The sequence below is a fragment of the Papilio machaon genome, chromosome 18, assembly GCF_912999745.1.
Source record: "Papilio machaon chromosome 18, ilPapMach1.1, whole genome shotgun sequence".
In the NCBI taxonomy this organism is placed as follows: domain Eukaryota; kingdom Metazoa; phylum Arthropoda; class Insecta; order Lepidoptera; family Papilionidae; genus Papilio; species Papilio machaon.
Window position 1 is genome coordinate 4,343,006 of NC_060003.1, and position 15,661 is coordinate 4,358,666.

Sequence of the window (15,661 nt, forward strand, 5' to 3'; positions counted from 1 at the left end):
CAACGGTATTTCTCCACTCTCTTGATCTAATATTACTGTCCCTCTCATTTTATTTAAAATAGAAAGAAAGAAGAATAGTCTTAATTTAAAATAAGATTTTATAGTATAAAACCGTTCGGTTACAAAAATAGTAACACAAAATTGTTAGACTACACTTTCTTTAGAATCTCATTCCAAAATTAATTTCATTCATCGGCGAGTCGAGTAGAAATACTCGTAGTAAACGAGGCATGGGCGTCGTTAAACGTTAAGTTTATTCGTCGGGCAATCGTAAAACTCGAGAAGTTATCTGTAAGCTTTAGCGTGTGTTTGCAATCGACTGGACAGCGAATTGAGGAAACGATCTTGTACCTACGGTTATGTACATTGCATAGTAGTTTTACTTTTAATAAGGTGTCTTTACACGAATGACAGTAATAAGTCGGGAATATATACATTGATGTGGAAAGTGTGAAATATTTTAATAAATGTTACTAAAAATAATCAATGCTTCAAATGAAGTGTTTATTTTTAAACACAATTTAACTTTATAAATTCTTCAAAAGCATTTGCCTGAACCGACTTGCTTGAAAATGTTTTATAATATAATTTTGCTTGAAACAGTATTCGACCTCAAGCTTAGGGTGGAAAAGACAATTATGTCCACTTCGAATATATAATATTACTAAATCTGCTAAGTTTTTTTTTTTATTTTACTACACAATACAATAAAAATAAAATCTTCAAAAGAATATGATTAACTGTCACTAAACTTTTAGATAAGTTTAGATTTTTTACACATACTTTGGTAGTTTAATGTTAACCAGTTAATTGATAAGCAATGTTATAAAAGCTTTTTTTTTTTTATGGCACAAGGTGGCAAACGAGAAAACGGTCACCTGGATTCGCCGCAATAGCGAGGCGACCGTTGCCCATAGACATCCGCAAATGTGTTGCCTACCTTTAATCAACGGAGAAGGGGACGCACAGAAAGAATATATTTCTCCTTTATATGCGTCCCCTCTTCCGCCAAATCCACTTTCCCTTCCCATCCTTTCCTAATAAGAAAAGGGTGGGAAGGGAAAGAGGACTAAAATTAGGCCTCCGGTACCAACACCTTACATCCTTAATCATCAAGGTATTTTGGAACGAAGTTCCTTATCGTTTTACAATCTGCCTTTCATCTACTATACGTGATAGACCTATGCTTAATCAATACAGCATCCTTAGTCCTATTACTACCAATCACTTATGTAAATTTGAAAATAATAATCCATGTAAAGCAATTAAGCAAACTATAAAGACAGATTTCATTTACCCTTTACTACCCAACAGCATCTTTAATAAGAAGATAATAAAAGGGTTATAACTTCGTAAATGGTCTTTAGCAAGTCAAAATCAGTCTTAATTAAGCGAGTTGTTAAAAGACTTATTAATTAAAATATTTACCTACCAAAGCACCTTAGGGCTTTCTACACTATACACATTCCAGTATTAATTTGTTTTTTTTTTTTTTTTTTATTAAAATGTAACATGAAAATTTAAATAACTGTTTTAGATTTTTTTCCAACACGTTAAGTATAAAAATTCAGTGCAAATGTTTTATAGTATGTAAATGTTTGGATGTTTAAGTAAATAGTAATGTTCCTGCCTAATTTTTACTATAAAAAAAGATCATTTTATTAAATCAAAGACATGGTCCATATCTCACAACTCTATATGCTTGTGACTCATCTTTATGTGTGCATTTTGCGTCATTTACAGTGTAACTCACCCTTAGCCTGAATAATAGAAGTTATTAAGCAAAAAAACACCGAAGGGTTCTTTTAATAAAACATTTTTATTCCACATTGAATGTCTTCTAAATTTAAACATAAAACAGTACAAATCTAACAAAAAATTACATTTATTTAGGACTGTAAAAAATTTGAAGAAAACATAAAAATAGGTAAAACGCAACTTAAACATTGGTTAGAGGGCCTTTGTCTTATTTTTTCCAGACAAAACTATCAGTAAATAACTAAAAATAGACTTAGTAAGTTGAAAAAGAAATCACAAACTAAGTAGTTTGACAGACTTCTCGTAACAAGACAAGAAGTATTTCAATCTAGTTTCTCCTCTAATTATCGAAGATTGAATTTGTAGGAAAGTGAAGTTTTTGTTGTCAAGTTTACTTATACCATAATTTACTAAAGAAAATCAATCTGCAGTTTACGTAGTAAGTGTGTAAAATTAGTTTGCTTTATTTGTGTTGATTGAGTCTCTTCATCAGAATGTTATTACGTGATTATATGAAAATTCTTATAGTGTTATAATCCTCACCGTGGGTATATACTAAGTCTCGTAAGATATACTTGTAAAAATTTTTCTTTTCCTTTAAAAATGTGTGATAAATAAATTTTGTGTTTGAATGCTACGGCAGTGGTAAAAGCGTTTATCCTATCAATAACAACAAATAGTTAAGCTATAGCAGGGAGCCCCAAACTATTTTGGACAAGTGACCCCTTTTCCAAAATGAACTGTTACCTCAGAACCTCATCGCCAAATTACCTACTTTTAAGATTATTTGAGAGGTATTATTATTATTATTATTCATTCTGACTTAGGTCAATAGAAGAAGACAGAGTGAGAATTAGCAATGCTTTAAGTTCCTTTTCTTAGGGAATCCCTGATCTAAAGTTACCTCATAAATAAATTGTTTCGTACTTACGGAACGTTTCTGATGATGATGGTGTTCCAGTTTCATATTGGCGCATCTGTTGAGAGCGGTTAATCTCCGGAAGAGAGACTGCAGGGAGTCTGCGTCGAGAAACGGATGGTCGTTCTGGACACCAGATATGTCGATCGGGAACTGCAGATCTGAAACAATCGAATGCTATTGTGAATAGCGTCACTGATAAAGAAGATTAAATCTTATGCCATCACTTACTAAAGGATGTGCTTTCATTTTGAAGTAAAAAAGTTACGTTTAAACTATTAAAGGTATTTTTTTTCTTTTACTAATATTAGTGTAAAGATAATTAATTGCAAACAAATGAATAGTTTTAACAAAATACTATTGTAAATGGATAATTTAAATAATATATAAAAGCCTATAATAATCCCGCACGCATCAGTTACCTTCCAGTGAAAGGCCCGTTAAAAACGGCCCCGTCGCTTCAAAGATTACCCCGAACAAATGCAGTTTGTCCGACCGGATAGACAAACAGAAATAACGACAGGCAAACGTTCAAAAAATTGGTTTTTGATTATAAATAAAGTAAACATATAACGTACAAGATGTTTTATTTTTTTATATTACGCACAGATACTATAATTTTATTAACTGTACAGAAGAGTTAATTATTTAACGTCCAGTCTATAATGTTCATAAATACTAGTAAAAATCAGCTTGATAAGCTTATAGTAAACAAATACCTATAAAACAAGGAAAGCACATAGAAAATTTCCTATTTATTAGCAGCTAAAAGATACTCTTAAGCGTATATTCCTGATACTGTTATCTAAGAGGTCTAGCTTCTACTAGAGTTGGTATTACATCGTAAAGAACGCTATATAAATTTAACAACCCCCTTAATGCAGTGGCGTGTGAGAGTATACGATATACGATGAACTCGTGGTCTTGCATTAAAGTTATTACATCTAAAGTGATTAAAATTGTGATGATAGTTCTTATTGAAGTAAAATGCAAGGTAATGATAATGGAAAAATGTTTTTATAATAACCAAGAGCAAATGAAAAAAAAATATTTTCGAAGCTATGTACCTTTGATCGTGCGTTCGTCGTCAGATTGTTATAACTTCCCCACCGAGGGGGTTAGAGCCTATCCAATTTAGGGTTGACTGGGCCATATGGTCAACCACGCTGGCCGAGGACGGTTTGGTTCACTTAACATATATTTTTTTCGCCGAACTGTGTAAGTTGCATCACGACGTTCTCCTCAACCGTAAGAACGACGGATAAATGTATATACCAAATTATAAAATCGAAAAACACATTGGGGTACATGGCTGGCGGTAATCGAACCTAGACGTTTTAGGTTACGGTGTGGTCCGGTCAAGCGCTTAACAACTTCGCCACCGAGACTTTCTAGCATGCAATAAATACGAACAAATAATGACGATAGCATTGACTCTCTTAAAGTCCATACTATCAATGTATTTCGGTCGTTCAGCATTACTAGTACTAACATATATTGGTATTGTTAGAATTATGAAATTAAAAAAAAATCGCATAAACTTCCTTCTACTTTTATAGTGTTAAAACAATTTAAAATTTCTGGAGGAATTAATAAATATTAGGTCCTTACATATGAAATTGGCGTTTTGTATGGGAGGAACAAAAAGTCGAATATTTTTTAATATAATATATTTAATTAATCAATGTATGAACCATTATTTTCTATGCACTTTTGCCATCTCATAGGTAGTTCATTGATCCCTTTACTAAAAAAAAACCAGTCGGACGGGAATCAATAAAATCTTTGAAGGCGATTTAAACTGCCCCATCGGAGTTGAATTTTTTCCCTTGCAAGAAGTTATCCAAATTTCGAAAAAAATGGTAATCTGTTGGAGCAAAGTCCGGGGAGTACGGAGGATGTCTTAGACTTTCCAATTGAAGCTCTTCTAATTTAGTAGCCGTCTGTTGCGCAGTGTGTGGTCTAGCGTTGTCGTGAAGCAGCAGTGGCGTGGAGCGATTGACCAGCCTAGGTTGTTTAGCCGCTAGTTTTTCCATCATGGTTTGCAATTGCAGACAATAGACATCAGCCGTAATAGTCTGGCCTGATTTGAGAAAACTGTAATGAACAATACCGGCACTAGTCCACCAAACGCTTACAAGTAACTTTTTTGGGGTTCATTTTCGCTTGGGGCAGGATTTGGCTGGCTGGCCAGGATCCAACCATTGCGCTGAGCGCTTCCGATTATCGTAAAGAACCCATTTTTCATCACAGGTAATGATTCGGTTTAAAATACCTTCATTATTGTGCCGGTTTAGTAATGTAACGCAACAGTCGACGCGCGTTTGCCGGTTTGCTTCAGTCAATTCGTGAGGTACCCACCTTTCAAGCTTTTTAATCTTCCCAATTTGCTTCAAGTGAATTAAAACAGTTTTATCACTAACATCGCAGCCTGCAGCTAACTCGGACGTGGTTTGCGATGGATCCGCTTCCACAATAGCCTTCAACTCTTCATTATCAACTTGAGTCTCAGGCCGTCCACGGGGCTTGTTCTGCAGATCGAAATTTCCAGAACGAAAACGTTGGAACCAAAAACGAACTGTGTTTTCTTTTGCAACACGACCGCCCTACATATCATTCACCCTTCGAGTCGTTTCCGCAGCACTAGTGCCACGGCGGAACTCGTACTCGTAAATAATGCGATATTTTAAGTTTTCCATTTTGTAAAATGAGTGACGCAAACAGAAAAAAACAGAAGAAAAAAAACAAATGAATGACGGTCATCGAACCACAAATACATGAGTCTATAGCTGTCCAAATTTGAATTTGGAATTCCTTACCAAAGAGGAGAAATTCGTGATTAAAGTGGCCAGTACGAAAAACGCCAATTTCATATGTAAGGACCTAATATTTCTTCGTATAGAATTTGTTGAGTGAAATTAAATTTGATTCGAATTAAGTTTAACGTGTAAATGTAGAGTCCATTAGTAAAGCCATGTTTACGAAGGATAACAACATTATTGCGATGTTTGAACATGCTATTAGTCGAACGTTGGCTACATTATGAGAGGGCAATGTTACATCGGGAGATAATCCAATAAAAGACACACCTGTAACGAATTACTCTTTGGTTATATTGAGCATTAAATTCTTAATTTATTTAAGTCTTAATAAAATGAAAGTTAAAAAAAAAATTAACAGTTTATTAAATTTTTAATATAGATGGCGTTAAACTTAATTTTTCTGTTACACTCACTCAACATCTGATTTTTCTCCAAAACAGTATTACAGAGTTTATGACTCACATTTAAAGCGTTTCTATATTTAAAATGACTATTACTATGTAGTTTTTTTTCTTTATTTAGAACATTTTTGCAAATAATAATTAAAAAATCTAAATGCAGGACGTTAAAGAAGTATTTTTTAATTGCGTTTTCTGTATTGTGAATATTCTACAGGGTGTCTCTTAATTTTGTGAACTATTACTATATTCAATAATACTATCGACATAATGATCTCTATTTATAATTTTTTATTGAAAACCCAAAGAACGTGGCGTGAACAGCTAACAATTTATAACAGTATTAAGCTTATAAAACAATGCTAGTCACGTTACAAAACGTTACCCCACTCAAACGACGTACAGTAACTGACGCAAACAGTTGTTACTTATCAAGGTATAACTGGGACGGCTGTCGTGGAGCCGTACGTTCCGACGCGCGCCTCCGGTCCGCTAGGGTGGTAGGGTGGTAGGGTGGCTTGCATGTAGGTCGAGTTGTGGGCGATCGCCGAGAATATTAAAATGTACATTAGATTGCTTGCATCATCTGCTACTGAATTAAAACGTGATTGGATTAAAATAAAAAAGTTTTTTATTGGAATATGCTTTCAATACAAAAGTTGTTAAAAATAGACTGGTATTCATGTATTAAAAGTTTAAGGAAATTTTTTAGTTGTAGGTTAAGTATGAAAAATGGTCACTAAAGCTGAGACAGTCGTGTCTAAGAAAAGTCTTTATTACAAATAACATTTGATTCTTATTTATCCTGGAGTGTTAGTCTGGTTCAATCAGTCTAGATTGTTCCTTATTTAAATGATATGATATAAATAACTGTTGATAAATATTGACAATGGATTTATGAAAATTGTGACTGGTTATGATGAATTATGTAAATACACCTTATAGATTAATTCCCGGTTCGTTGGGACGGGTTCAGGGATGAAAAGGCCGGGGACGCGTTCATGCATCCATTTCACAGTTCGCTAGTCACTTGCTAATTTTAACGAACGTGTTTATTCGGGAATTTATTTATAAATAGAGCTTTAACCTCGTGGATACAAAATGACGTGACGATATTTCATTGATAATAGGATTTTGTCATAGTCTGGAAGAACACATTTTTGATTCCGCGTGGACGGAGTCGCGGGCGACAGCGGGTGCATAAATATTTTGAATCGTGTTTCTTTTTTAAGTAAATCTATATTTATTTCACTTTGATCGATAACGATGTACCATTTGATAGAAGTAAACTCGTTAAAATTATAAATTACTTTAAATAAATTCAAAGCAAATGAAAGATGCCTTTAGAACGTACAGTCATGTTTACGTTTAAAACAAAATCTTTACTCTTCATTCAACAAAACATCAATGTATCAAAAACAAACAATCACCACTTTGGTACAAATATAGAAACATCTTTTTTTTAGAAACAGCAACAACGTTTATATGAACAGTGGTAAATCTCTTGTGACTCAATCAAAATAAAACACCGATAAGAGTTTTTAGAACTAAAATCTTTAAACTTTTTTATAGACTTGCATATGTAGCCTATAAAAGCTTTGTTAATTATTGATTTAAACAATAATTATAAATGTATTTTTAAACACTTGGGAAGAATACGAATTTAAAGGGCAAATAAAAAAAAACAACCCAACTCACCCTGTGTCATAGAATCAAAGGAATATAATAATACCTCACTGAAAATCGATCAATCCATTTAGAACAACATCTATTATCAACCAACGAATTCGTACTGTGTCTGCGTGTTTGAATAAGGTCTAGTCCTCCTTAACATGGGTAAGATCCGAGCCTCTCGATGAGGACATATTGTAATGTTACAATATTACCACTCTAGAAAAAAGCTATGTAAGAGTTTTCAGTTTAACTTTTAACCTTTTACGTGAAATTTGTGCAACCGCAGCGTTGCTTAGTTCGTAATGTTTTAATTAAAATTTCATCATAGTTCTCGTTACCGTAGTGTATTTACTTTGTAATTCAGCACCGTGTAACCGTGTGTTTCCAATGCTCTGTCTTCACACATTGTCTTTTGCACGAAATGCATAACATTTTGCTTTGTACACGTACTCGTACTAGCAGTGGAAATTCATGAATAACTAAAGCTGAGGTGAATTTTAAAGCTACATATTCGTATCGAATTTTTAATTTATTTACTACATCAAAATGTCAGCGCTAACTTTTAGTTTGGTAGAAATGTTTTTGATGTTAGTATATTATTTTAAACTTATCCATCCAGTAAAATTTAATCCTTTTTGCTGTTTTTTAATAATCGAGTTTTTAATCCATTTTAAATTATTTTTGTACCAACGTAAGATAATTTACAAATGGTCTCCATATTATTTTTTTCCCTTTTCACTATTTAAAGCAAAGGTTAGAAAGTTGTTGATCCAATTTAAATTTGATAAAATAAACCATTTCCGGTTACGTTTCTATGTTCATATTATAATATTCAGTTTAACGTTAAATAAAAACAACAACAAAAAATTATTACCAAACATATTAAATTGCCAGATATTTATAAATTTATTTTGTCCATTATAATAATTTAAGCTTTCACTTTCTATTCAATAAAAAGGCATTCTACTATAATACCTAATTCATAAATTTGTGGTTTTTAATTTAGAAAAAACATTCGCTTTCACTATTTTTCCGATATTGACCTGTTGTACATTCGTGCAAAGAATTGTTATAAATATTATACATGTACACTGTCGAAACACTTTAAAAACATATTATCATCTTAAAAAAAAAAAAAACTTTATGTTTTATAAGTAAATATAATACTTTAATATCCATTCGATAAAATGTACGGAAACTCTTTGTATTTTATTGATTGCAGTATGAGAAAATTATACAGTTAAATACAATGGAAGTCACATTCGTGGGTTGCTAAATAAGATGTATTAACGCATTTACTATACGTTTCGAATAAAAAATAATTGACCTTTCTTTTTCTACTTTTTCTCTCGGACTGTACGTAAAGTCCACAAATAGGCCGCTCGCAGCCCTATGTTGGAGCGAGCACAAATTAAAAGCGCGGACAAAGGCCCGTGGGCAGTCGGCCGTACATTCGATTAACTCCTATAAATGGACCACGTTCACTGAATACTGCCTTTTTTCAACATTTAAAATCAACACGTTTTCAAAACCATTCAAAGAGCAAATAGAGATTGCTTTCTTTTATAGTCGCACTTTAAATATTAAAAAGAATAGTTTAATAACCAGAGATCTCTCAAAACTCTACATAATTAAAAATTTGCTAAAAATGACTAATAAAATGCCAAAATGTATCTCTAAACTTTAACATTTCAGATAACACAATGCAGTACAGATTCTAGTTTTAGTCACGTGTTTTAAAATGTCCATATTTATACGGACTCGAAGCTGTCTAATGTTATAAATTAATTACTATCAATAAGCCTTTAGTTGAGCACTGTACTCTATCAATTCCGCCACAATTCAATTGAACCCATATGTAAACGTTGTAAGGTCATCACGTGGTACAAACAGAATTATATTAAAGTGGCCCAAGAAACAAAAGGAAAGCGGACAATTAAAAATGTTACAACTTTCTACTGTTATTAAATAATTATTATCAAAACACATACTTGTTTAGTTATACCTGAAGAATAGAAAAACTACTGAATCTAATTCAACGATTTATTTGGCGATTGACTTAGGATTTATTTCTTTTTAATTGAAATGAGAGAATGTAATATGTCAAACTACGAAAAAAGTAAGGAACGGCTTGTGCTAGGATATGGCTCACGCCAATAGTCGACTGTACCCTTGACGCTTTATCAGCGCATCTTAATGTTTAATCCTGTTTAATGTTATAACTTGAACCACAAGGTTCATTTTGATTTGGCCAAGGTTACATGTGCGTATTAACATTGCAAACATATGGCGAATGAGACGAATTGAATGACACCCCTTAATAAACAGAGGAAATGTTGTTGTCGAATCTCAATTAATCTCTACGATGTTTACTTTGTGTCATTGCTGTTTCTAACATTGTTTCTACTAAACTACATGAAAGAGTATATCAATCTTGCTTTAAGACAAGTATTATGGTAACTGACTTAAGCATGTTAACTACAACTAAATTCTACAAAAAAAAATGATATTACTGTAACAAAATTTTATATTTGCGTTCTATGGGTGTTACATTTCTAAGATTAAAAAACATTTTCTAGAATTTTTAAATCTCATGAATTTGGTCGGATAACGGATAATTTTTAATAATAATTTGTTGTAATGGAGGTTGGATACTAGCCTAAGAACATAAACATATGCTAAAATGATATTAAGTTAGGAAACAAAATATTAAGCAGAAAGTGACTACGTGACTTGTCACAAAAGGTATACTTGCAAAAAATATCAACTGAGCAAATTTATAATAAGTTACAACTGAATAAATAAAGTTATAAACAACGAATAAACAGTTCATGTTATTCCAGAAGCAATTTCTGGCAATTTGTTTGTATATTTGAAAAAAATATTTATGTTTTAGTTGTATATTTTCACAGTATGGCAGTTACAAATTATTGAAAAAAAATACGAACAACTTACTCATGACCGACACGAAATTCGTCACATCGCATTACAAACCACACACAATCATTAACTAATCATTTGAAGCACTCAATCAACATTTTAATGACTTGAAGAATGTGCGCCCACTTTAACTGCACATCACAGACTGCAATATACCTGAACCAATCGGTACAGATAAAAAAAAATATTTTTGACAAATGTGTTTTTGTTCCCCTGTCAAAAATGTTGAGCGTACCGACCCCCTACTGTTTTTACTCTAACAAAAGCCATTTACCATTTCAAGAAACACTAAGCATTTTTAATTAGTTGTAATAGAGTTTATTTTTCTATAACTTCAATAAAAACAAAAGCACATTAGTCATTTGATTGACATGGATTACTGCGAAAATAGTCTGTTACGATTATCTGCCGTATTCCCAACAGTAAAGGTTCAATTTTCCGTACTAAAATTGATGGTAATTCGAAAGAATTTAGTCATTTTAAAGAAATGTTTACCTGAATCCAAGATAAGGCTAATCAGTTATGTATTGTTTGGTCTTTAAAATGACGTAAATGATACTTTGTTACGCCTGGTTTTTTTTTATTAAAACGATCGGTTACTTTTACTTTTTTGGTCCATATTTAATAACCCTGTCATAACATCGAAGTAGCGGGAGGTGATTTAAAAGAGCAGTAGGTGAAGACCGTAAAGAGATAAAAAGAATAAAAGGTGTTCCACTTAAAGGAAACCTGTGGAATAAATTCAGAGTAAAACGTTAGGTCGTAATTTATATTACGATTTCTATAACATATTGAAGGGATTTCTTTAATAAATAAATTTAATAAAAATTGAAGGAGAATTAATTAAGAGTTCTTGGATGTCACATTTAAATGCTACTAATATAATATATGAGTTACTAATATTATAAATGAGAATGTTTAAATGGATGGATGTTTATAAGAAGGTAACTCCGTATCGGCACAACGCATCTTGATGAAATTTGGCATAGATATAGACCATAGTCTGGAAAAACACATCGGCTACTTATTTTTTTTTTTAATTCCTCGCGAACGCAGTCGCGGCCACATAGTAATAACATAAATATCTTCTGTGTTCGTCATCAATTCAAATGAATAATATGATATTGCTTTTAGAAATCTTTAATCAATTTTATATGATATAATCGTTTAACACTAGACTACTTCTCATAAAGCCACAAATACGTCAACATTTCCACAAGACCGGTTTATCAATGTTCAAAGATAAGCTTATCTTAAAAATCCAAGCGTATTGTTTATTCTGTGATTCGTTTGATTATCGCGTTCTTCCGGAGTCCCCGCAGTTATCGTGATATATATGAGTAGTAACAGGAATCAACATTTTTAGTCATTTTATCATATTCCGGATGTAATACCTGAATCAGCTGTTGTTACGAGAAGTATTCACTCATCATTTTATCTATTTATTTTAATATTTAAGGATTGAACATAACAATTCATTTTTGATTATTAATGGCAGGACTAGTCTCATCATTAAGAGATATATTTTTATTATGTTTGACACCAGATGACACTATTCACTCTTGTTGATCTTAAAGTTACTTTGATTAGTTTCTTTGCCGTTGTCTGTGTTTTTTTTTTTAATTGCAAAATTTTTATTATTACAGCATAGGACGGCTATGCCGTAAGCAGTGAGCTTTTAATACCAAATACAGCTTCATTACTATGCGCGACTTTATCTATCGTTAAGCAAGCGATTTCACTATATCTCCAAAGTTTGTTTACCACCAGTGACGGAAACGTGGTGAAATTATTATCTACAGAAGATTTATTGACGTTACGAATAGTAATTAGCGAGTTCCCGCTAAAATGTTTGTTTACTCCTTAGGTTTCTATTTATTGCGGATGTCAGAATTCCACATCATTTGTTTTAGAGTCACGTATTTATTATACGCTCTTAGGCCCTTCGTACACAAGGCCCTTCGTACGTTTCGTAAATCTTCGAAACTATTATTGTATGGTTAATCCGCGAGAATTGCCCGTCTATTCGGTCAGTACAGGCAAAGCGATTAAATTTCAACTGTACAGATTTGTCCGCCATCTTGAAAATTATAGCAACTTTTATTATGTCGTTCTTGACTAACAGGTTGCAAGCGACTGTCTTTGGCGATGACATAATGTGTCGGCGATGAGCGATGTGTAAGCTATGACATCGCGAAAGTCGCTTAGAGACTACAACCGCGAGTTTTCGAAGATCTACGTTGCTTTGTGTAAGAAGGACCTAAGGGTACCTATGCAACTTAACTCAGATTTTTTTTAAACAATTGAAGAACGTTTCGCTTTATGCTTATAGCATTACAGAACTATAGGACCCTTATATTATATTGGGGTAAAGAACGCTCCTGATTGACTAAAAACCGACGATTTGTATATTTCCATGGACACTTTTGTTTAAATTTTATCTTAAAAAATTTGTTCGCTAACGCTAAGACTAATTATACTTTATTTTGTGAGTGTAATATAAATATGATATACCAACATGACTCCATCTTAGAACTACGAAATCGTCGTAAAATTATTAATTTGTGTCTATGCTACAAAATCGATACTCGTCTATAACTTAAAATACAATTTAAAAAGAGTTGAAATTAATAAAAAAAAACAAATTTCAAAGGATGCAAAGAAAAGAAAAAAATATTTACCGTCTCAATATTTCAATAAGTGACCACAAATTCAACTCACAGATGGAGTTGAATAATGGAATGCGTTTGACACAAATAAGAATGAGTGACTGCTCGTCCCTGGTCCTTTGATCATATTAAAGGATAATTTAGTTTATATTGTCATCGAAAAGCAACAGAGAATTATGGACATTCCAAAAGACTGTTTAAATATTGCTAAAGACAGAAATTGTAGAATACTTACAAAAAATTTAAAAATCGAATTAATATTCAAATAAATTTTACCAAACAGAAAAAAACTTATATTTTAATCCGATTTTGCAATTCTGCAAACAGTCAAGATTTTTTTCCTTTTAGAAACAAGTTTTTTAATTGTATGTAATTTAACTACAAAAGCCTTTCAAATTAAATAAGGCATGTCTACATTGTATCAACGCCACATGTATGAATAGCAGTCAATTGAATTGGATTTGGCTTCATCTCCGCAGCTGAAGTTTTGTCACATCGAAGTTATAGAGTGAGACGAAACTTAGATAATATTTAATTGTAACTTTACTAGAAGTATCTTACTAGCCTTTCAAAAAGTAACTACTAGTAATCTCACTAATCTCAGTTATTTTTTTTAACATTACGTGATCTTTGCAATTATGTATTAGAAAATAATAATCTACGAATGATGATGATACGCCACGATATAATATACAGTTTGATGTTTATATTAGTTAAGCAAAAGGGTAAAATAAATTTGTTAAAAATAACAATTTTAAACATGATTCTTTTTTACTATATTTTATCGTTCAAATCAAAGAATATTCTATATTTCAGACCAATCTTTTAGGAGGGAGTAGGCATTATGTAATTTACTAAATTTGATCCAAACGGAGAAAGTTAAAAAAAAATAGTCCTAATAATTTTTATGACTATTTGACTTAATATCCTACGTCCCCGTAGTGGGACAGAGGGCGTCTACAGTGTGCCGTCAGCTCGCCCTACTTTGGGCACTACGTTTGGTCTCGGGCCATGGGCGTTTATTACGTTTTGGTATTGTATATTTAGATCTTTTAATAAACATTAGCAACACAAAATTACAACCTAGTAAATTCACACTGTCTGTTAATAAAATAATTAACGTTTTTTATTACACATATTTGGATTAAACGTGACAGAATGATAATTTAATGCAAATAAGAGACATTAATATTGAGTGTAATTGGCACGGTTACCTTCGAGAAGTATGATTTAAGCTTAGGAAAACTTAACATCCTGTATATGTGGGACAAACTGCGCTGCAAGTAAGTATGATTAATAGTTTCGTGGGACAGGTCAGGACTCGAGCGTCGCGTTGAGAGACATGGCCTTGGCCTGAGATCAGTTGTATAAACATGTACTCAAACAATTCACGAAGTGTATAGATCTTGGTAAGTAATCTTACATTTATTAATTTTTTTATAATGGAAGCTCCTTTTTCGCCTTATTTTCACCCGACTGACTCAGGAGAGTAATGTAAGTGGATTTGTGTATCAGTTCCATTGTCACGTCCTGTAGCTTAAACTTTTGACGTTCGAGAAGTCAATTTATTAGTATACATCCCCTGTATATTAGGGATACTTATTCTGGCTTTTTTTTTTATTAATAATAGTTTATATGTTATATGTTATTTTTGGAGATAAGATGTATTTATTTACCTTCGTACATCTGCGCGTATTGAGGGAATCCGGCAGCTCGCAGCCATTTGCACGCCTCCGCCGCTTCGATCTCTGCAACAATAAGACAAATGTGTTTACATTCTATTATTTAATAAACTAGTGTAATACTTTACCCCGTATTCCAGAGCTAGCATGACAAAGGCAAGAACTAAATATATATTTATTTCATTATCGCTGTACGTAATTATTCGTACGCCTTATTAATTCCTTATAGACAGAATAGTAAGTACTCTGGGTGATAACTTACTCTATGTCGAAATTCTTTAAGATGATAGATATTTATTCCACGCTACATAAGTGAATCAATAATCTTACTTAATATTATAAATGCGAATGTTTAGATGGATGAATGGATGGATGGTGTTTGTTTGAAGGTATCTCCGGAACGGCTGAACGGATCTTGATGAAATTTGCCACAAATGTAGGCTACTTATAACGTTTTTTTATTAATTCCGCGCGGACGGATTCAGCTAGTAATATATAAATTAAACATTTTTGCCACAATACTACTGTTATACTAGCTGTCGCCCGCGACTCCGTCCGCGCGCAGTTAAAAAAAAAAAAGGAAAAATAGATGTTGGCCGATTCTCAGACCTACTGAATATGCTCACAAAATTTCATGAGAATCGGTCACGCCGTTTCGGAGGAATACGCTTACGAAAACTGTGACACGAGAATTTTATATATTAGATTATGTTAAAAGAAAACATTTGCGTTAACATTTCCTTAGCACCATTATAAAACTGATAATAAATTTAACATACGAAAGAAAGTTGGGTTTGTG

The 15,661-nt window shown here is 32.5% G+C and overlaps 1 protein-coding gene across 3 annotated transcripts in view; it reads right to left on the reverse strand.

The window, feature by feature from the left end:
* Nucleotides 1–15,661, reverse strand: part of LOC106712113 (rho GTPase-activating protein 7) — a 197,526-nt gene that overhangs the window by 18,471 nt on the left and 163,394 nt on the right. For all 3 annotated transcript variants that reach the window (XM_045682263.1, XM_045682264.1, XM_045682265.1), the window contains exons 2-3: nt 14,857–14,928; nt 2,690–2,838 (exon numbers count right to left, since the gene is read on the reverse strand). In XM_045682263.1, coding sequence (XP_045538219.1) covers nt 2,690–2,838; nt 14,857–14,928 — 221 coding nt within the window. The remainder of the gene's footprint in view (nt 1–2,689; nt 2,839–14,856; nt 14,929–15,661) is intronic.